Source organism: Oxyura jamaicensis, chromosome 5 (assembly GCF_011077185.1).
Source record: "Oxyura jamaicensis isolate SHBP4307 breed ruddy duck chromosome 5, BPBGC_Ojam_1.0, whole genome shotgun sequence".
NCBI classification, from domain to species: Eukaryota; Metazoa; Chordata; class Aves; order Anseriformes; family Anatidae; genus Oxyura; species Oxyura jamaicensis.
In genome coordinates this window covers 52,114,609-52,137,313 of record NC_048897.1, presented here as the reverse complement: position 1 = coordinate 52,137,313, position 22,705 = coordinate 52,114,609, and the positions used below count along the sequence as shown (strand labels likewise).

The 22,705-nt window shown below is 43.5% G+C and overlaps 1 protein-coding gene across 1 annotated transcript; it reads right to left on the bottom strand.

The window, feature by feature from the left end:
- Positions 1-230: 230 nt before the first annotated feature.
- Positions 231-20,115, bottom strand: POLE2 (DNA polymerase epsilon 2, accessory subunit). Its single transcript, XM_035328026.1, has 19 exons — positions 19,998-20,115; positions 18,347-18,447; positions 16,032-16,107; positions 14,521-14,598; positions 13,207-13,300; positions 11,177-11,251; positions 9,905-9,988; positions 9,391-9,447; positions 8,981-9,029; positions 7,905-7,977; positions 7,177-7,349; positions 5,192-5,281; positions 4,941-4,995; positions 4,011-4,070; positions 3,838-3,915; positions 3,309-3,417; positions 1,470-1,646; positions 1,204-1,271; positions 231-410 (listed from the first exon to the last, which is right to left on the bottom strand). Exons 1-19 carry the CDS (start codon positions 20,063-20,065, stop codon positions 392-394), a joined length of 1,584 nt encoding a protein of 527 aa, XP_035183917.1. The 5' UTR covers positions 20,066-20,115; the 3' UTR covers positions 231-391.
- Between the last annotated feature and the right edge of the window lie 2,590 nt (positions 20,116-22,705).

The following is a 22,705-nucleotide window of genomic DNA, read 5'->3' as shown; positions in this document are numbered from 1 at the left end:
CTGTCCAAAGAAAAATCCTAGTCCACGCTTCCTGTATTTGCTGCAAATAACTAGCTGTTGGTTAAGATCAGCATGACAAAAAACAAAGTTCTCCTTATCTTTAACTTCCTTTTTAAAGGACGGGTATTTTCTATCTGCTATACATGCGTTGCTTCCTCCAGTTGCCTTCATTTATTACGTTGTGACAATCTTCATTGTGATTCTACATTTTATCTAAGCCAACACCAGAATATTTTCCTGTAAAAGTTTATTAGCGTACAAAATCAGCCATTTTAGGCTTTGACATTCATTACAAACAGTCTCTAATACGTTATAAAATAAGTCCATCTAAAATGAGTGCTACAGTTGACTTTAAAAAGACTCGATCCCTTTTTTGCAGTCTTGTAGAAAATCAGAGCCCCTGAAGCTTGCTGAAAATACCAAACAAAAACAATAGTGTTAAAAAAACACCAGAAATAACATTCTATTTCTTGATCTGTGAAAAATTTCATAATGTTTTAAACTATTTAAAGACCTGAAGCATCTCATGATATTTTCTACATTCAAATAAAGACTATATGAGGTCTATCTTAGCAATTCCCTTACGTGGAGAATTATACAGTCCTATTTGAGAGAAAGCTTCTGCAACAAGATGTGAAATTGAATCAGAGAGACAGACAAGGTAAATTTGCAGTTCCGTTGGGTTATTTCAAACATGCATATTTTCATCATTGTTGTAAGTCCTTTGATACTTTTTTGGTGTTGAAGTTGGCCTTTTTTCCAGTTGTTGCAAGATCACAATTGGAATGAATAAGCACAGATGTAAAATACATGAAATCAATGCATGAAAAGTAGCTTTTGAGTTTGATTATGATCATAAAATGAACCATGAATTGTTCATAAGTGCAATTAACCTATGCAATAAGCATCATCTCCAGAAACAGATTAAATCTGTTTCCCAACTGGGTCCCAGTTATCAAAAATCATATAGTACAATCTATCTTTCTATTTTGGATCATGCTTCTCACCACTGTTACTTGACTGAAATTTATATTTTACTTCTAGGCATCTGGATTTCTTAACACTAAGTACAAAGCACAAGTCTACGTTAATTGCTAGAACATTCCCTGTTTTTACAGTTGATTTTCTGTATTCTTCCTGATAATTGGAAAGTCAGCAAATAAAAAGATGCTTTCTTTTAAATGAGAAACTGAATATGTTTACCTGTCTTCAACTGTCTTGTTGGAGGGGTAGAATACCTTGAATGAAAACCCGCTTCTTGGAAACGAACCCTGTAAAGAAAAATACACCACACTTGTGTAAGTATACCACTGTACGGATGGTAAGAGACACACTTAGATGTAACTGCATCCCCTTTGCCAGTTGACCAGTCATTTTCATGACATTTAAATTCATCCATTCGGTAAATTAAAGGTTGTTTATACAAGCCCAGTACATTCTTATTTTGGTAAAGCATAAGGAAGTCTTACAGGATTTATACAAAGACAGTCGGTGTTGGTGACAGTGAATGGGTCATATTTATCCGCAATGACAAGCATATCTGGCAGAGGATATACCCTTAGGGAGTAGTCATAGGCCCAGTACACAGGGCTAACGTACAGCGGAAGTGGTGTCAGGTGTCCTTGTGATAATATAGTCTTTACAAACTGCAAGACAAACACAGATAGATAGTTTGAACCATTTTCTGCAAGTCAAATGTACTTCTACAGATGCTAATGCTCTGTTAATAAAGAGGTTTTTAACACGGAAATATTTTTTGTGCATCTTACTCCCTCTCATTATTATGATTTCTACAGTAAAGCAGTGACTCCACCACAGCAGCTAGCTCAAAAGATCTCAAGATCAAGATCTCAAAACTATTACATCAGACTCTCCAAAAAAAGAACAAAACCACTCAAAATCTGCTTACTTGTTTCTCCAGCCCAAGAAATACCAGCACTGCCATAATTTTGGGATACAATTTTTTCATTCCTCCCCCCTGCCCTCCTCCAGAGTTTCCTTGCAAGCCCAGTTAACCAGAAGACCCACACTTAAACAGCCTTTACCCTGAACTTGTGCCTTGGATTCCCAAATGGTATCTTTTTTTTTCCCTTGACCATTTTTGGGGCAGTTGCCCTGCTCGTGACACTACCTGACTAGCTGCCTCCTTTGTAGTTCCCATTTTCATCTGGCAGAATTCGGCCAGGGCATTTTAGTTCCTGAAGCCCTCCACTCAAGCCCCTTGAAAGCTTTTATTATGTTTCATCAACCATGTAGCTGCAGTTAGGATCTGTTCTCCCCAAAGGCCTAAAATCACTAGGTGAAAGGGGCTGCTGTTAAACAAAAACGACATACAAAGCATAGGCCCAGCTATTCCAGTAGTACTAAATTCAATCTCATGTTGGTAACACAATTTCCCACTCATTCACTGATGGCATAATTAAAAAAATTAATGACAGGCAGAAAAGGCAGAGAGAAACAAAAGTATGCAATAGCAAGCCAATACTCATATTTGCAGAAAGTGTTACAACACATAATTCAATGTTTCCTTTATGACTCCTTCTCTTCCAAGCAGAAGGAAGCCCTGTATGAGTGCAGGGAAGTGAAGATGTACAGCGTACACACACGTATGCAAAAATGCACACAAAAAACAGGTGCATCAGTGTCCACAGTGCGATTCTTTGTACTCACAAAGAATCTGAGCACTGTTCTGATGGAGAGGAAGAAGAATTAACAGGAAGTTTCCAAGTCAAACAAACGATAAAAAAAACTGTAAAATAAATAGAGGCAAACTCCATCCATCACTGCAATGAGCCAGTATTGTCTGGATCATTCTCATTCAATTCTATCAGTAGGTCCCATCTACTCCTGCTGTGCATTCATTAACTAGAATCATAACTCAGAGTGCTGTGTTGATGTATCAAAAGCAGGATTAAGACTTCAAGTTAAAAGGCAGGGGAAGCAGGTGACCTTTTGGAAAAGTGACATGCTGCTTTCCTGCAAATGTCACTGGTTAATTGATCAAATCTTAAAAAGGTAATTTGTATTAAGCTTTGCATTTAGGAATCAATGTTTTGTGGTACAACATTCGGTGCTGGTGCATAGACACCAACAGTCAGCTGCAAGGAAGTTCCGAGTTCAAGGGCACCTGCAAAAATGAAATTAATAATAATAATAACTAAATATATCCCTCCTTACAATTCTTTTAGCAAACTTAGTTACTCTTACAAAATATCAGGAGTATGCAGATCAGAGTACACTGAATGCAAATCTGCTGATCAAAAAACAGTCAAGCTCTTAGCAAAAAGTGTTGAACACAACTCACTCACATGGTTGGGAATATCCATGTTGCTGTTAGGGAAGCGGACACAGTTTCTGCACATTTTGTTTACCAAATCTTCACGAAAGATAATGATTTCCTGGGTGCAATATTGAATCCTAAATGGAACACATTAATGAAATTAAACAAAATTATGATGAAACACTAAAAGATGGAAGTTGTATTATGAAGTCGATCTTACTCTAATACAGCAAAATGAAAAAGTACATTTCAATTAAAATAATACCTTCCCATCTTCCCTTCATTACACCTCCAGATTCAGAAAAAAACATGATGCTTTTGAGCAGGTCGTTATACTCAGTTATTAAACTTCTGGCTGTACGTCCAAACCATCTTGTTCAGGATAGTTCCAGGAGTGATGTATTTACGCATTACTGTATTTAAAACTAGTTACAATTAATGCAAGTAAGGAATTCTCATAATTTAAACATATTAGGGCCACTACATCTGCACACGAACTAGTCATTCGGTATAAATAAATAAAAAATAAATAAAATAGCAGTAAGTTAGACCGTTACCTGCAAGGATTTGTGGTGAAAACTGAAAATGGCACTAGCTGCCTGAATTCCTCAGTAATAATTTCAGCCAGGGGAGGTCTGAAATAAACAGCAACAGGTGTATCAGCCAAGATTCTTGCCTTCCTTAACTATTCAATTCAAAGTTTCAAAAACTGAAAAACAAGCAAACTGACCGTGGTAAAATAGAACCAGGACCAGGATCTTCAGGGCCAGGAATAAACACAAATCGACTACTGCAGAAAGAGCAACACAGTGCTTTTATATAAAATAACCCCACAAGAATTTAAACGTTGGTTACAGACTTCTATCCATGCACTACTTCACAGATACATGCAGATAACCTATTCTGGGACAGACTTGACAGTTCCTCCTGCTGAAGACTTATGAAGTCATTCCTTATGGAGAACATACAGCACCACGGAGACAGAAGATGCCTATCCACCCCTCACTAAAGTGGAACAACTCTTTAAAAACGCTCAGCATTACAGACAGGACAAGCCTGGCTGTCTCCCTGTTTTAATTTCTTTCATGTGTTCTAATCTCTGTAGGAATATTTAGTTCTCCCAGGCCTGGAATGCAGCTTCCACTGAGCAGCGACACAAGAAGGGATAAATACAGGATCTCTTTCCTGTTGTTCTGTGTTGTTTCAGTTAGCTCTCAAACTAGCAGCCACGGAGAACCGTGTAGGCAAGAACAGGAAAGCAGAAAAGCAGATGCTGCTGGTAGCAGCATCAAGACCTCAACATCAGTTATAAAACAGCATTGCATGGGCAGAACCCTGCTGACTTCAAGGGAATTCCAGAGGAAAAAGGGGCTTGCCCAAGCAGTGCTTTTGAGGAACCGCGGGCCATGCTTGTGGAAAATGTTCCAGAGAGAGGTACTTTCACCTTTGCTCATTCAATAGCAGACTCCATGACCAAGCTATTCTAGATAGAATCAGAACATTACACTGCTCCCACAACAATCTTGCAGGCCTGTTACCTGATCACAGCAGGCTCGCAATAACTGGAGCACAGGGTATCTGTTAGTTTCTTGAAGTAAATAAAGCAAAGCTCTTCATAAAATAAGCACATTTCCCTTTTTCATAGCACTTTGCTGTGTACCTTTTATGAATGCTGGGATATTCACAAATTATATCTGCAAGAGCCTTCAAAGAACCTAGAGTCAGAAGAAAAATATTTATGATACAGCACCTGGTTAGACAACAAACACTCAGTATATCGATCACCTGTACACTTCTGTGCCCCAAAAACGTGTCACTTAGAAAATAGGTGATTCTCTTCTGCTCTCTTGAATTGTTTCACCATCATAATTTTAATTTAATGCACATGTCCGACTACAAAGAATTCCTTACCTTTCAGTGACTGAATTTGATTTTTTCCATATGGTGCAGATGAAAAATTTCCACAAAAGAAAAAGCAGGTTGGAGGTGCAGAGGAATAACCTGGGAAAACAGAGCATCTATGAGAATAACATCCATCCCCGCCGCTACCTCTCATCAGTCAGCCTGCAGAGCATTTCATGAAAGGCAGAAACCAAAACAGCATTTGAAGCTCTGCTGCTATTAATACCCCAAACTATTTTCTCAATACAGGCTTTCATTATTTACAGACCCGGTTCCAACAACATGGGTTGTGTGTATCCAACTAACTGCTGACCCAGTCATGTAATTACACAAAGTACAACTGTAATAAATAATACAATTTAGGAACACACTCTTCCCTTCAAGAGAAAAATAGCATGCAAGTAAGAAGCAATGGACTACTATTAACCTCCATGCACCATTCCAATTCAAGGGCTCTACTAATATTTAATTCCCTCTTTAGCATTATGAAGCCACTGCAATTGCCTGAGCATTTTAAGAATCTAATGAATTCTCCCTGTATCACTAATCACATAGAAACACATGCTTTATAGCAAAGGCTATGATTCTGTGATTGAAAAAAAAAAAGCCTTTTGCAAACTCTAAACCAAAAATAAAACATCTCTTCAGGCATTCGTCTCATGTTCCAGGTTGCACTCCAGCTCCCTAGCCTTCAGAACCAGACTTGCCTTCCCCTCGCTGCTTCACAGCCCAGTCGGTAAGTACAACAGAGTTCCTTATACCAGAGAAATGGCTCACCAGGATTTTTTCCTTGTTATTCCTCTCAGATATTATTTTTAGTTCATAATTATGAAGCTCGTTACTTGTCTATTAAAAAAAATATCTGAAAACAGTAAATGCAATGTACGCATCTTTGCCCGTTTGATGTATTAAACTGACCGAAGTCCCTTTGTTACTTCAGCATCTGAAGTCTTAGCTCAGGTTCAGCTGGGTTCAAGGATGTTGCCGACCTTCATCCAGATACAGAACTGGTTTCCTAAGTTTCAGAGTTAACTTCCTACCTTCTCACTAGATACTGTGATAACGTGTCCAATTTTCTTTCAGTGCCTAGCAGTTGGCCACCCTTCATTTTACATTGCTTGTTTTTAAAGCAGACAGCCTCTCACGTTCCCATTCTACCTAAGGCAGACAGGACAAGCTGTTCCAAAAGTGTTCTGGATTACAAAGAAGCAATTCACAGATCTCACAGATGCTTGCTATCCAAATGTTGTCATCATTACCAACGTAATGATGCGTGCAGGAAACATTTCATATTTTGAGACTAACCGACATTTTCTCCTCGGTAAAAACCAAAAAGCATTCAAGGGAGAGTGCTGATCTCTGATGAAAGAAGATGTTTTCCTGAAACCAAGGCTAGGAAGAGTTCTCATGAACATTCTTGTCACAGCACATAAAATGGCTACTGTCCAAAACAATATTGGTACTAGGATTTATGAAAAGGAAGTGACAGCTTGCAAAAATATAATACAATCCAATTTTTAAATCTGTTAGAAAAGATCCAGAAGAAACAGAATAGCAAGCCTGAAATGCAAAATAGCTATCACTAAAATTGCAGGGAGACTTCACTGGCTTTAGGCTTGGGTTTAAAGGGGAATTAAAAAGAAAAAAAAAACAGTTGGGCTTATTCTAGCTTTCTCAGAATTTAAGTTCACCAAAACCACACAGTATGGTAGTAACAAAACTCTTGAAAATAGTTGCTCATTCTTTTCCTTTGAAAGAATGCTTTTGAACAAAGGTACCAAAACCACTGTTTCACAAAAGAGCACCGTTAGATCACCGTTGGACAACAAAGCTGGCCTTACGCTTAGCAGCTCCTACCCAGAGCAGGCTTGCTGTCAGTAACAGGCTGTCCAGCTTCCCCTGCTGGCTTCCCACCCAGCAGTGCTGCTCAGCTCTAAGGGAAATGGTAAAAACTTTCTAAAACAAGGCTCAGAATCAAAGCAGTCACCACCTACCTGAAAACATCATATGCAGCTTTTCTAGCACTTCCGCTTGGTCCAGCCATACATCGGAGAGAAATACAAACATGGCATCTTCATTTTCATCCTCCAGCTGCTTTAGTTTCGCAGAAGCCTTTACTGAAGCCGAGGAAGGCCCTCCAAAGAAGTTTATATTGCCATAGAAGGCTCTACAATATTAAAACACTCAAGTCAGTTCTGTTTTCTTCCCATTTCTAGTTTTGGTTATGGTTCATTTGAGCCATTTTAGTTATTATTATTACGGAAGGTAGCTCAGACGGTATCAACGATCATTTTGTATTTCAGAGAGAAAACAAGGGAGAGAAATGGCACTCACCTAAATCTAAAGCATGGGTGCTGCCCTGCCATGAATTTACAGATCATCTCAGGGTAATATTTAGCCTGGCTTCTCTCCCACATCCATTCCTTGAGCAATAAGGAGTTTCTTATTCGCGTGTATTAGTTACCTCCTTTGCAATTGAGAAGGGTTCAGATCTCAATTGTTATTAACGTGCAGAACCCCACGGCCTTTGGAGGGGTTTTTCTGCTCACATGATAGGCGTTAGTCCCAGAATTGCCTCCTTATTTATTATTTATTTGGGAACAGTTGGGGAGGGGAAATAATAACATACTTCAACATCACAGAAATTAGAAAAACGCGCTCACTTGGAAACCCACAACACAACACGAAGCCAGAGCGAGGCTGCCGAAAGTCAGCTTCATACCTAGTGGTAGCAGACGGCTCAGTAGGCGGAAATCCAAAAGCGTTCACGTGGAAAACCTCATCTTCGTACCAACCTAAGACATTTTTGAACAACGAAATAACCTTTAGTTTTTCTAACAACACGTCCTAGACGTTAGTCAGACGGCTGGCAGCTGTGCTGCATAGCCGGTCCCAGGCTCCGTCAATCCCTCTTGTGACAGCACCAGTCCCTGCGCGGTGCAGCGGTGAACCAGAGCAGGGACCTGTCCGGCTGAAAAACAGGCTGAGCAAGAAACCAATTCCTTTTTACCCCGGTCATTTCTCGAATGGATTTGCTGCACAGCCACACAAATGACCTTCTCAACCCAACTGAGTAAGAATAAGAATGTAGGGAAACAGGAATCATTTTTAGTAGCCCGGCCCCTGAAGTTGCATCGAACTGCACCCTTTCTTGAGAGCTGTCGTATCTTAACAGAAGTAACAGGGTGATTCTTGCCCCCCCTTGCTATTGACTTCTCCTTAGTTTATGTTATAAATTGTCAGCATAAATGCATTAATAGAAAATAAACTGGGGTTATGTGTATCGCACAGAGTAATATCCCACAAATGGCAACGTCCATCGTTGCACTGAAACATGTTTCAGGCTCCAAAACTGCAAGCGCTTACCCTGTCTTTATGAGAAGCCTCTGAAGGACTGAGGCTCTGCCAACAGCAAGCAGCATTTCCATATTGTTAACTCACACTGCTTGGTTATTTTAGTCCGTCTTCCTAATCTAGTCATATCTTTTCCAAGCATGTTGTAGACATGTTAACTAAGGCTGATCCTCGACACTGCTACAGATGCTCTCATCCCACTGATCTGACTGAAAACCACAGAATTTCACAGAGCTCTGCCTCCAGAGCCCAGAGGATAGCAGGAAAGGCTTAGGGCCAAAATCCTCAGTCATAAACTTCTCTCATGGTCAAGCTTCACCATCCTGAGACTTACCTTTTTAGCCAGATCTAGCAAATATCTAACTGCAGCAGCAGCCGTGCAGAATAATTCATTCCACGTTAAAAATAATAATGATAATAATAATAAAAAGGAGTCTACTTTACCTTCTGCCAAAACAAAGCACGATTCAGTATATAAACCACTGTGGAACTGGTGCAGAGAGGTTAAGAAACGTATTTTTCTTACATCAGGACTCGCAGAAATGGTGGAATACTGGTGGAATACATTTGGACTCTACTGGAAGTTCAGGGGCTGCCCAAAGAGTCTGGTGATCACCTGGCAGCTGAACAGGTAAGCTCATAAGCAGAACAGAAATCTTCCACTAGGAGGAATACTAACCTTGTCCTAGAAGTCTTTGAAAGGGCACTGAGCTGCAGCACCCATGTAACTTGCAAAAGAAGCTGCAACTCTCTGTACATAATTTTTAACGGTCATTATCGGATTGTTACTCTCATTGAAATTCTCCAGATCTACAGGAAATTTATTCAACTCTTACACCACAGATCAAGGATATTGCTTTACTGAGGTCTAGCTGGACGACTCCTGTAGGATCTTCTAGGAAATACTTTCCCTAAAGAAGAGGATTCATTAATGAAGCAAGGTGTATCCAAACATAAATGCTGCAACCAGAAACACCTACAAGCCAGTATTTAGAAGCAGTTTAGCAAAGTGTTTAACATCATAAGCTTAGAGCATAGGGCAGAACTAAAAGCAATGTAGTTTACAGTAAGGGTACCGTAGCAGCTCCCCTTAGATATCTTGCAGGTTTTGCTGCTGGGGCACCCCACCCCTGTCATTACAGGGCAATGCACTGGCAAACCCCCACACGGTGACCGGAGGCTCCAGCATTTCAATAAGGAGCACGCTCAGGAAATAAAAGCTTCTTCTGGGGGAATGAATCTTGCACCGCTGACACTGACTTACAGAGCAGGATAAAGCGGTAAGACATTTAAGCCTTCTCATTTTCTAATATATTACAACGCTGAATGGATGGTGACCCAGATATCCCACGGTGAAGAGCAACCTACCTCCTTGAGCTGAGTTATCATCCCGAGGACAATGACTTCCCCCACCTTCGATGTATTGCCCAACAGAGTTTCTACTGTTTTAAGCTGGAACCAAAGGCAAAGAATCACTTAAGAATTAAACCCAACTCTCCATACAGCTATTCTAAAGCAAGCAAGACAAAGCACCAGGCAGCACATATTCCCACACAAATACACAAACAAGCTAGGACAGAAGTCAGACTCATTAGAAAATCAGGGACACGTTTCTGATTGTCAGATGTGGCAGAGTTTAGGGAAATATTTCCAATGGTGGCTGCTAGCATGAAGAAGTGCTTAGCAAGTAAATATTTGCCGCGGTTATTTTGCTTACAAATGGCTTAAAACCGAAAAGAACAAGTGACAATTTCTGCTCTTGCATGTGAATGTCAACTGCAGTAACTGGATCTTGATTGGGATCCAAAGCGAACCCCGGGGCCAGCTTGTGCCCACACAGCACCGCTAATGACTTTTAGCGAGGAACCTCAGAGGGATGACAGAATGCTCCAGAGTAGGAGCGGTGATAGCGCGTACGTGCTGTCTGTGCGTTCTGGACAAACTTATTTTGGTCTCTCAAGCCGCAGTTGAGAGAGACAATCCTCCTGTAACAACGCACTCGCCACCGCTGGCAGGGAAGCCAGCAGGCTATCAGGAGGGAAAGATGCCTGCACAGCCTGGATGGAGACGTGGGCGTGACTCAGCTGAGGGCAGTTGTTCTTTTCTACGGGATGGAACACTGAACAAAGAGAAACAGGCAAGCTGCTCAAAGAAAAAGCTTTTATTTGGTGCCCAGAGACACACACGTGACTTTTTTTTTAATACATAATCATTAAATAATATGGGGAGAGCTTTAAATATGAGAAAACTGAAACGGGAACAGCACAGACTCAAGTCACGACCTTACTCAACTGCAGGTTTGTGACTTTATTGCTGACAAAAGAAAAAAGCAAGAAAAATGTTCCCAAGCACAGAGAAGCAAAGTGTTGTAAGCTGAGCAGGGAATGTATTTCCACCTCAGGAAGCCGTATCTCTCGCGCATTTCATAGCTGCTTTTGAGTAGCTTAGTCATCATGCTGATCTAAGCCAAATAACCGCGGTTTTGACACACCGGCTAAAAATGATAGGAAAAAAAAACTCATTTTCATTGATTACCCATGCTGGGTATAAAAATAAGGTGTCACTGGAGAAGTATTACTGCATTAAAGTGTAATACCATGTGCAGCTCCCTTCGCAAGAAAAGAAAACAGATTTTTTTACCTGGAATTTGCTCCTACTGTCATCAGGGTGAACAACAACTGCTGCGGGTGTAAACAACTCATGTCTGTGAATCCTCTGCAGGAAACAAAATTGAAGTAATCCAGTTTTATAAAAACGTACACAGTCAAAAAGGCAGTTCATTACAACCACCATACAAAATACTTTAAGTTCTCTTACTCTGTTTTACCCAGCAACATTTGAGTTGTTGAGCACAACCAGTTCTTTCGACAAAAATTTGCTTCTAAGAAATAGATTATCAGGAACATGAGACAATAAAACTAAGCTCAAAAAGCAACAGTGCATCTCTAACGGTTTTAAAAGTTATTCCTGACCATCTGCAGGAAAGGGGCAAGAGAGCAAAGAAGACTCTATGAAATGCTAGCTACGTGGAAAAGAGCAGGTTCTATCTTCAGAGCAGGGCCTATTAAAAGTAGACTTTTAACTTTTTTAACTTTTTTAACTAATAGGAGCCAACTACACCGAAAAATAAACTGCAGAGAGCATGAAGAAAATGCATTGTAGAAATTGTCATGTCTTTCCATGTCTTTCATGCAGTCCAAATACCTCGCCTTGGAACAAACCCATCGCTACCAGCCCATGTGACACAAGCAGCAGTTAGTACCCGCAGCCTTCACCCACCGTGACCCAAACCCTCACTTTTCGGGAGGTCAGAAAGGAGCAAACGTGACAACCAAACACAAAAGCTGTACACAGAGCCTACGTGAAACTATCAGGCAAAGAGGTGCAACAGCACAATATGGTCTAGGAAACAAGCAGGCTTCAGGACATCCATCCCCACTTGACAACTCCAGCTGCTGTTCTCTGAACCCAAGCCAAGGTGAGTGTGCCAGCACCAGCAGGCTTCACCAGTCCTGAGCACTGCTGGTAGGAACTAAACCTTTAGCTAATGGTTAACCGGCCCTGCAGGGCAGAGGTTCCCAAACTGCAGTACGCACACAGCAGCAGCAAATCCCCTCAAGACAGAGAGCTGCTGGTGCTCTGGTGTATGTGACGCTGTGCATGCACCTGCCCACGGTCCAAAGGATGAGCGGGTCACGCAGGCTGCCCGTGGGGTGGCACCGGCAAGAAGCCAGCTCACCGCCTGCCTGGGTCCCGGTGCTGCGCTTCCAGCTGGAGTCAGGGCCAGGAAGCTCTCTCTGCACAGCTCCTGCCAGCACGGAGCACGATCCGTGCAGGGGAGCAGCTAAGGCAGGCACCTGGTAAGCAATTTACAGGTCCTCTGGTCAGCCACTCACCACACAGCCCCTGCTGCTTGTGCTGGGCTGCAGGAGGGAGGCAAAGCACGACACAGAGTACGCGGGTGGGTAACAGGGGACTGGTCCCATTTCTGGAGTGAATGGACGGAAGGAAAGAACTGGGGCTGAGTTCTGGCTCTGAGGGGTGCCCAGACAGCAGTGCTGAGGGGCTGTGGGCACGGACTGGACCAGGGCCACCACCCACAGATGCTGTCACCACCTGCGACTAGCGGCACAGCGGTGCGAAGCGAGTCCTGCTGGGGAACGCTGTTCTGGAGGTGCCCACAACAGAGGACACGACGCGTGCGCCACCACGAGATGGCAAGGGGTGCCTGGCTCTGACTGAGCGTTTTGAAAAGTGGAAAATGGATAACCAAAATAAGCCAGAAGTAAACTTCAGAGCTTCAAGGAGAGGCTGAACGTGAGCTAAACAGGGTTTGGGGTTTATATTACCTCAACAAGCGCTACGTACAATGACATGCCAACCCAGCACAGAGCCAGCCTACACGCGACAAGAGCGAGACACAATCTACCGTAGGAACACACGACCTACTCTCATGATGCTAAAATGCAGAAACACAAGCATCGGCCATGCTGTATGGTGTCAGTTGAACAGACTGATAAAATTGAGCACAGACCTTGTTCCTATTCAGATTTCACTTAAGCTGGAGCTCACAGCAGCACCTCAGGACAAAGCACGGCTGTATATGAGCCCAAATAACAGCTTTTTGTTCGCGTATTGTTCGTGTTGAACAAAGCAAAACTGTTTCTCACCTGTTGTAAGATGGAGTAGCGCTCACGGAACAACTCTGCTTTATCTCTGGCAGATCCAAATAAATTTGGTGCAGGCAAGTTGGTCATTGACAGACTGCAAGAAGTTTAACAAAATCAAGATTAAAAAGCATCCATTCCTCACACAGAAATGACTTATTGATCTCAGCGGTGTGGGAGGCTGCAGAAGTTATAACACTACTGCATAATATATTTAGTCAATGTGTAAGATTTCTGTTGGGACCCTGTGTTCTGCATTCTGAAGGCTCCATCAGTTTAATTTCCCTCTCACTCACAGTCCTTGAGACCTATCTTTCAATCTGGATGGGACTATGCAGAAATCAGTTATTTAAAAGCAGTTCAGTCTCTTAAGTGGCCATGAACAAAGGTATTTTCTTCTTGTTGGTTAGCAGATCGTCTCCAAGGAGTTCTCTGCTTCCAACAGCCTGGAAAGCTAGAAAGTGGCACTGGAGCTAACCTCCTACTGCAAACACACTGAGTGTTGGTGCTGGACCAGCAGAATCAGGAACTAAGACTAGAAGATGAGTTGCTCTTTACGTGAATGTCACTGGAATGCCTCACAACGAGTATCACTCCCTGTTCTGCAGCTCTCCACCCTTCAAGCTTTATAAGAGCACAGGCTCTTTTTGGCTCAGCAGCCTGGGCTGCTTGCTGTTCAATGTAAATTCTTTAGCTAGCAGAACATTTACAGCCAATTCCTGCAGCTACTTCTTTCTTTCTCCACCCAGGGAGATCACTCCTCTTTTTTTTTTTCTTTTTTAAGCTCTCTTTAGAAATTCCTCTTGAGCTTCAGATGTTGCGAGCTACAGTCTAGGGAATAAATACAGGCAACAGACAGGCCAAATTTATCGAAATAAAACAGCCAAATACAGAAAGGAAAAAAAAAAAAAACACACTTCATCTAGTGATGCCCTTAGCCCAACGGACTCTTTTACTCGTTAGGTGGCATTAACACGTTCTGAACATTTTCACTGCCTGATAAACGCCCAAGCTTCAGAGGCGGTAAGATCACGGGCAGCACGGAATTCACTACCATAGAAGATGCAGATGGCCATTTCAACTTCATCCTGCCAGGCGAGGAGAAACCCAGTGGCACATTTATTTATGAGACAGCATTTATCATTGTCTCTGAAAAGCCAGTCGGGCTCTGAGAAACAACATTATCTTATTTTCTCACACAAGCTTGAGATGAGTGAACCCCAGAGGGGAAGATTAGAAAATAGACTTTGAAACACAGCAAACAGAACTCTTTCTTAAAACAAGAAGCAGTTGGAACTTAAAATATGCAACACTTACGGGAGAAACCTCTTTCTTTCTGAATTGTAAACGTAGCGCGGAATATCAAAGGCTCCAATAATGTTGAAAACGTTTTCTCTGAAATGAGAATACATTTACAGCGTTATCTTCGGTGGAACTGACAAACACTAAGGAAAGAAACCAAGTGAACAAAACTATATTCATTCTGTTCTCCCTCACCCTGTGTTAGCACCATTTCTCCCACTCCACGCTACCTGTTGGCTACTACAGCATTTTCTGATTTAAATAAAGGGAACTCTTCAGACGTTTATTTAGAAATGTCAGAAGGATAAATCACATTGCATTGTCATCCTCCGGTATCTTCCTTGACAGCAGAAGAGCCCTGGCATGGTTAAAATCGATAGTTTTAAACATGCACCAGCTTCAAACTATTAATCAAGCTGATACATCCCATTATATTCACTGGAGCAGCTCCCTTCTCAGACGCCTTCCATTTTACTGTAAGTGCATCAAATTCATCAGAACAGATAACAAATAGCTCCTGAACTTCTGCTAAGGCTTACAAGCACAGGACAACCATGGCTGCCTATCAGGCAATGATATCTTAGGCTTCAGATTGCATTTCTTACACAACTCTGCCCTGAGGCTTTCTGCGCCGTAATTCAAGAGAGTTTTACAGGCTGGTCCTGTGATCTGGGAACTATTCCCTCCAGGACTCCGCACTAAGAATCCGTGCAGATGGGAGTGAAAAATGCGTTTAAGTATGTAAAGTGACGAGTGAAAAATGCAGCTGAGTATGTGAAGTGACATAAGAAAAAGTCACACTCAAGCTATCCGCATTGCAAAGGTGCCAACGCCTAGGAGAAAAGTCAAAAATCAATTTGTTTCATGCTGAGGCACCGTGGGATCACATATCTGACACGCCCAATAAACTGGTTATTTTCAGGATTTGCATTACAATGCCAGTACGCAAAGTAAACACCAAAGAAAACACATTCATCACAGTCACAAATAAAATTCTCAAAAGCACAAGTAATTGCTCTCTGCTTTGTTATCACAGAGTGAAAATCAAGCAAAACAGCCCTGCTATCCAAAAACAAAAAGCAGCAAAAAGCAGCACCGTGGAGGAAGGTTTTCCAAGTGCTTTCAGAAAAGAGCTACCTTAGAAAAGCCGCAAAAATAACCTCATTTAATTTTCATCTACAGAAAAGAAAATAGAGAAATCAAGTGAAGTAACGAGTTCTCTCTAAATCCTAAGTATCCGTTTATTTTATTGGTTAATATTCCTCCTGTGTCACATGTAACACATAACCGTGTAATTTTAATTCCAGAATCTCAGCATTATATTTAGAATCCCCTCGAGGCCTATCCATGAGAACGAATTTTCTACGAAGGAACATTACTAACCTTCAAAGGCAGCATCAGGCAAGGCACAAAGCAATTACCGCACGTGTAGCACTGCAGAAAATGCCTGACATTTATTTCCCAGCGAGAAATAAGGGAACGCGTACCGACCCCCATAAACATCAAATTAAAAAATGTCACCGTACATCGTCTCGTCTAACGCCTGGCTACATTCTTGGACAGCCGCTTCCACCGTGGATAGCTCAATCATATTAGTTGACACTGGAAAGAAAAAAATTCAAAGCATTAAAACCGCAGCCTCTGGAAAATGGTAAGGAAGGAAGTAGGTCTCAGGTATTTTACCAAAAGGGTGCAGTATTCTCAGAGGAATAAGCTCCACAAATAAGCATATTTTCAATAACGTAATGACACCGCTTTCTGCAAATGGAACTCTTCATATTCTTACCAGAAGGATACATCTCTAGCTAAAAAATAACCCCCACACATATTGTGCCCGCCATTAATTCACTAAACATGGAGAACAAGACAATTATAGTTTATGCAAAGCTGCCAAATATACTACAAATGTGTTAGATGAGAGCTTGCACATTCTGGAGGTTAATTTTGTTCCAGAACGTTATCACACAGATTGCTGTCATAAATAAGTATTCAAACAGCTTAACACAATCTTGGAGACAGGCACATTGTTGTCTTCATGGATGTTAAACTGATAATTGAAATTCAAAAACATTTCTAAACACCAATGGTTTCCTGAACTTGAAGGGGAATCCAGTGCATGGATTCACAAAAGGGCTTGGTCAGTGCTGCCAAACCTCTCTGCTGAGCTCCGGGAGAAGAAATCAGCGCACAAAGACCAGCCCTTGAGTTCCCTGTTCGGGGCACGCAACATAAAACCACAACTCCTGTCAGGCAGTGCTCAACAGCACAGCACAAGGGGCACCAGGTGAGCTGGCAGAACCACAGGGGATAGGTATCACCATCTCTAATTGCAGTCTCAAGCAATTCTTGGACAGCAGCTGGACAACACTGGAATTTATTGCACAAAACAGCAGCTTGCACAAGAGCATTGCTAGCAAGTGCACTAACTGCATGGACTACATTGGCTCTAGAGTTTCTTGCACTGATTGAAATTTGTTCTAAAATGTGGATGCATTCATTTGTACCAGCAGGCTTCACGCTGGATGAGGAGCAGCTCTCCAAAGTGGTTTTGCTCCCCATTTGATCAGCTATGATGTATTTTGCCAAGGCTGGTGTGGGAACACAAAGCCTAACTTCTGCAGCGGGTACTCCAGTTAAACTACACGTAAAGCAAGCAAATACTCGCCCTTGATTTAACATGGTCAACGGGAGAGCTGCGAAAGTTTCCTGAACTCATGTAAGGCCTGATACTCATTTTAGATCACATTTATATGGATTTGAATCTCTTCAGTCAAAAACTGGAAGTGGGCTCAAGTTTCCTGGATTTCGTGAGCTCACATCAGTAAACGCACGTGTATTTTAGGCACCTCCTTCGGGCATGTTCTTTTACTAAAGATGCTACAACTCCCACTTTGGTGGTCCAGGATGAGGGAAGCTGGAGCTGTGTGCCTGAGGACAGAGTGTCCCAGTTAAGCAGTAGGTAGTACCCAAAGGAGATGCTGCTGCCAAGATGACGGAGTTTCAGGCATGCTCAGAACCACAGGGTTGTGGGAAATGTACCAGCAAAAGCTCTTACAGCTTCAAGTATTTATGGAATTTTCCAGGAGTTTTCTGGATTGCACTTCTGGACTTAGCCATTTGTGGAACGTGATGTAGTTCACACACCAGGCAGGTACAGCTTCCCCAGCACCACAGCGCGCCAACTCTTAGCAGCACCTTCTGCCCGGTGTTCCTATCACACGATCGGGCCGGCACGACAGCACATCACCACCTGCCTTAAGGCTTCAGAGAACGTTCAGGTGCTGGTTCAACTCCTCCCATAGTTGAGGTTACTACGCTGGACTATTGCACTGGTGCACTTGCACTGCCAGCCCATCTGGGTGTGAGGGCAGCGATCTCTGAAGGAAGGGAGGTGACCGGTCCCTTCCCGCAGTCGCAGCGAGGCTCTGAAGGTTACAGCTGCCAACACCTCTAACCCCTACCTGGACTTCAACTACTGAGAACCAAGTCAATTAATTTTGTGCTATTTAATATTTTAAAAGACAGTTTCACATGCCCATGGTGTCCAGCCAGGTGGTCTCACTAGCTGGCATTGGAAAATGTTGCTACTTTTGGAAAAGTCAGGAGGTTCCAAGGTGCCAACTTTTTGAATGGCAAAATTATACTACCCTTTGCTGACATCAGTGTTCACTGTTAACTTCAGTATTTAACAAAACAAAATGACAACAAATACATTTATCTTGATCAACACGGTGTGACCACAACGACACTGTACTGCATAAGCTGTCAGTAACTCTCTGTCTATAATAACATCACAACTGCAAGATAAACTTAGCAAGATTAAGAAAAATATGTTACTTACAAGGCTGCTTTTCAACAGCATCGATGACCTTTTCAATTACATCTTCAAGTTCTACTTCATTGAGGGACTGAAGAGCTTCGGTAAGGTACTTCATAGCTTCCCTAATTTCAGTGAAGAAAATTAGCTCAAAAAGCAATTAATACTAAATAAAGTTCATACAAATCGTGCCAATTTTGGCAGATGTGCACATAATCACTAAATGCCTTGTGATTAAAAACGTAGAAATAATCAGTACTGTGTAATACAGTCAGACGCAAAATTCACCAGGACTGAAAACACTGAGCGTAGGAAGCAGGTACAGAGAACTTTGTTGTCATGTCCAAAGGGACCTCGGAGGGCTCGTGGTCCAGCCTCCTGCTCCGAGCAGCGCTAACGGCACAGGCTGCTCATGTCGTGCACAGCCCTGCTCAGGTTCTGCACGTCGCCAAGGATGGAGATGTCACAGCCTCCCTGGGTCCTGTCTCAGTGTTTAACTACTCTGATTGTGAACAGTTGTTTTTTTCGTGACATTATAGAAAAGCCCTAGGATGACTGGGATATGATTCCCCTGAGTCTTCCCATTCTGAGGCTGAACAAACCCAAATCCCTCACCTTTTTTCCACAGGTCGGGTTCTCCGACCCTCTCACCATTTTGGTGGTCCTCCACTAGACCCTCTCCAACTTTTTAATCTCTCTCTTGAACTGAGGGGACTAAAACTGGACACGTATGATTTCTTTTGTTGTAAGCTGTGCTTGCTGCCTCTTCTCCCTCCTCTGTGCACTGGCCCCTCTTTCTCCCCAAGCCCCCTTTGGGCAGCTGAACATTGCCACCTCAGAATCACAGAATCATCTACGTTGGAAGAGACCTCCAAGACCACCTAGTCCAACCTCTGACCTAACACTAACAAGCCCTCTGCTAAACCGTATCACTAAGCTCTACACATATCACGAAGCTCCTCTGGCTTCCCCACACACCTCGAGCCCCCTGCACCTCACAGCCCAACCATCCTCACTCCACCTGCTCCACTTCACCAGTACCCCAGTATCGGAGTTATTTTCATTCGAAACAACGTGAGAATTAAAAATCCACTTCTTCCCTCATCCTTAGACTACACTCTGGCCGTTAAAGATAACGATTTTCTTATTAACATCACCCATCAGCCCATCAGAAATGGCATTTGGTTGATGTCCTGACCTTCTTGATGTCACTGCTCATTTAACGGGGTAAGTCAGGGGCTCTGCACTTGAACCCCTCGCTAATGCACTTGCTAGGACCTTGTCCCATCATGCCAGGAATAAAAGAGAACTCATATTAAGCGTAATTGTGAAAGGAGAAATAAAGGCAGTGGAGCCCCAGGCGCTGCTCTGCCACCTTCCCCAGCAAGCAGCACGCTCCCTCCCTTCACTGCAGCCTAACACACGTTGCCACGGACCCTCGAGCATTCTGAAATACCGCTTCAGGAGATCCAAACCCGTAACTGCGGCCCGGGACAAGGCTCCGGGGGCTGCTACCGGCGAACAAGGGCCCCAGCACCAGCAGGGCGGGCGCCGCGGCCTGCCCCCGCCGAGCCCCGGGCCGCAGCGCGCGGGCAGCCCGAGGAGCTCCCGAGGTGTGCCCGGGCCGTGCCGCCGGCCCCCGCGAGCCTCCCCCCGCCGTCGTCCCGCTACTCACGCCCGCAGCAGGAGCCCCCGCACCCGGAACGCGGTGCCCAAGCGGCGCCGCAGCCGCTCCGGCTCCATGGCGGCCCCGCAGCCCCTGCACGGCCCCGCCGCGGGGGGCGCTGCCGCGACATGGCCGCCCCCCGAGCGGCCGGGCCGGGCCGGAGCGAGCCCTGCGGCCCCCTCACGGGATGGCACGGGGGGGATCTCTCCCGGTCTGCATTTCTTCTGGCCCTCCCAGGTCTGGATCACGGCCCACAGCAGCCTGCGGGCATTGCCCGGTGTAGGGCACCGCTGTTACGGCCGCCTGGCCTTTACCTGCTCCTCTGTATGTGGGGAGGGTGCACCGTGATCCTGGTCCGTGTCGTGCTGTAACTGCCCCACCTGAATGGCAAGGTTACTGGGACAAATGTCGGCTGCCTCAAGGTTTAGGATATGGTAAACTCTTAGTTTTTTGGCTATTGACTTATATAATTGACTTATAACAGGCTGGCAACTGAACGCCAGGTACTGTCTGTGAAGCACCGGATAGATTGTGAACCTGGATTACCCAGTCAATGGGGACACAGGAGAGGGTCCCGGTCCTCAAAAAAAAAAAAAAAAAAAAAGTATATAAACTGTGTTACGGAACTAGTAGGCACACTCTTGTTTGTGGGATGCCCGCCATTGCAATTGCAAATAAATTACTACTTCACTGAGATCCTCACCTGAGCCTAAGTTATTGGCTACAGAGTGTTTACCCCACTTTGGGCTCGAGCAGTTGAAGTCTGTTGCAGCGTACCAAATCCTGGTATAGAGCACAATAAATACGCCGCACCTCTTACAGTTCCAGTCTCGTGGGGTAGCTGCCTTCTCTCCAGCCAGAAAATTATTGTTACTTCGTTGAATTATTCTCAACCCCATCTGTCAAAGTACAGCTTTGTTCCACAGATGGCTCAAAAAGTATCTCTGAAAGTTCCTTGATCAAAAACTGCAGGGATATAAAACCAGATAAAAAATATCAGCCTATTTTATATAGTCCATTCTTGACTGCATCATTTATAATCAGTCCTCCTCATCTGGAGGAAGCTCATGGGTGAAGCTGAATCTATCTACTCCCTTTAGACATAAAACTACCATCTGACAGGTTTCAGCTATTTTGGCAGGAAATACGATTCATTTTTTTCCATTCTAGGCATGCAGTTAGGTGTGAATTATGAACCCTTACGTAAGTTTTTCTATTTGCTAAGATGGCTGCTTTTTCTCCTTTAAAAAAAATCTAATTTGTCAATCAGCTCATGTCTCACCTGGAGAAGGAAGGTAGCCCTCTTCTAACAAAAGCAATTCTTTCAAGATACATGACCAAAACAAGAATATAAAGCATAGTCCTGTGGCACCCTGCAGTACTTGGGGTTCTGCTAGGTTGCCTGGAGCCTCCCACCAGAGATATAAAAGTATTCCAGCGTGAGCTTTAGAATTCTGTTCCACTGAGCCATCTGTCTTGTGCTCTGGAAGCCATGCCCAGCTCTTCATCCCCACTGCTTTTTCTGTCCTTTATCTGCGATGACTTTCTTGGACATCAGCACTACAGTGTCAGAGCACGTGGCTTGAGAGCAGAGAGCTGGCTGAGACAGGGTAATGGTTTAAGATCAGACAGCACATCCACCTCGTGCCAAAGGTGAATTGATGGAATTGTTTTGTTAAACCAAGCACGGTAGATAGCTCATCGTTCATGTCTGTCACTGCTCCGCTGGCAAAAGCCACGGGCTGCTGACTTTGCACTGCTCCCAAGTTTCTGAGAGATCACGTTGTAGCTCTACTTGACCTATAGATTATAGATACAGTTTAGGAAAAAAAAAAAATCTTAACTCTTTCAAATGTTTATTCCTATGTTTTAAACATAATCCCAATGTGTCCTCATAACATTTCATTTTGATATTAGCAGTCACTGACAGGAATTGTTAATGTCTTCCCTTCTAGATCAGAGGAAGTGTATGCCTTGCTTTCATGTCCTTTTACAGATGCTAGAAGTGCTCAGTTCTCAGCAGCTCTATTCTTCCTGAAGAGCTGTACCTGCTTTATTCTGAATTCCACTCATTCCAAAGTGATCCATACTTCAGCTGGAACTCACTGGGTTGTCAGTCTAACAGCGTTAAGAGCTAGAATAGGAGCCTAAGAGGCTATTGCCATTCCCAGTCTGCTGCTTAAGGCTACATGAATATATAGGAAAAATTATATATTGGTGGGGACAGCAGGGAGTGGAGAGCCATGGAATAAAGACAAATGTGTGGTTTGACACAACAGATGAGCTATTGGGATCCCAACATCACCTTTATTCTGTCATAGCTCAGCATCAGCCCCAAAACACAGGCCGTGTGTGGCAGCTCTGGGATTCGCCACACCTGTTTGTAGCCCCACTTCATCTGGTCAAAAGATGGCATTCACAGCCTAATTCTGAGGTCAGGAGTTTCAACTCTTACACAATTGTTTTAATTATCAGTTTCGTAGGTGCCATTTCTGGAAGGAGCACATCACATCTAACCAGCACACAGTGCTGCGGCTGTCCTAAACCCCCTGCCATGTGGAGCTCTGTTTGCAGACCCCACGCTGCCTTCTGATCTTGCTCCGGGTCTGCGCTCAGGTGTCCTATTTTCAGTGCCTTTCCCCTTCTCTCGTAGTCCTTATCGATAGGCTCCTACACGGTTTATCAGGCCTCCAAGCTCAGGCTTATCTTTCAGCGTG

Coding starts and splice junctions, on each gene's coding strand:
- POLE2 (XM_035328026.1), bottom strand. CDS start 20,065: ATGGAGCCGGAGCGGCTGCGGCGCCGCTTGGGCACCGCGTTCCGGGTG. Junction 5,282..7,176: donor GCTGCATATGATGTTTTCAG/GTAGGTGGTGAC, acceptor CTGTTTTCCCAG/GTTATTCCTCTGCACCTCCA. Junction 1,647..3,308: donor ACATGGATATTCCCAACCAT/GTGAGTGAGTTG, acceptor TTTGTCTTGCAG/TTTGTAAAGACTATATTATC.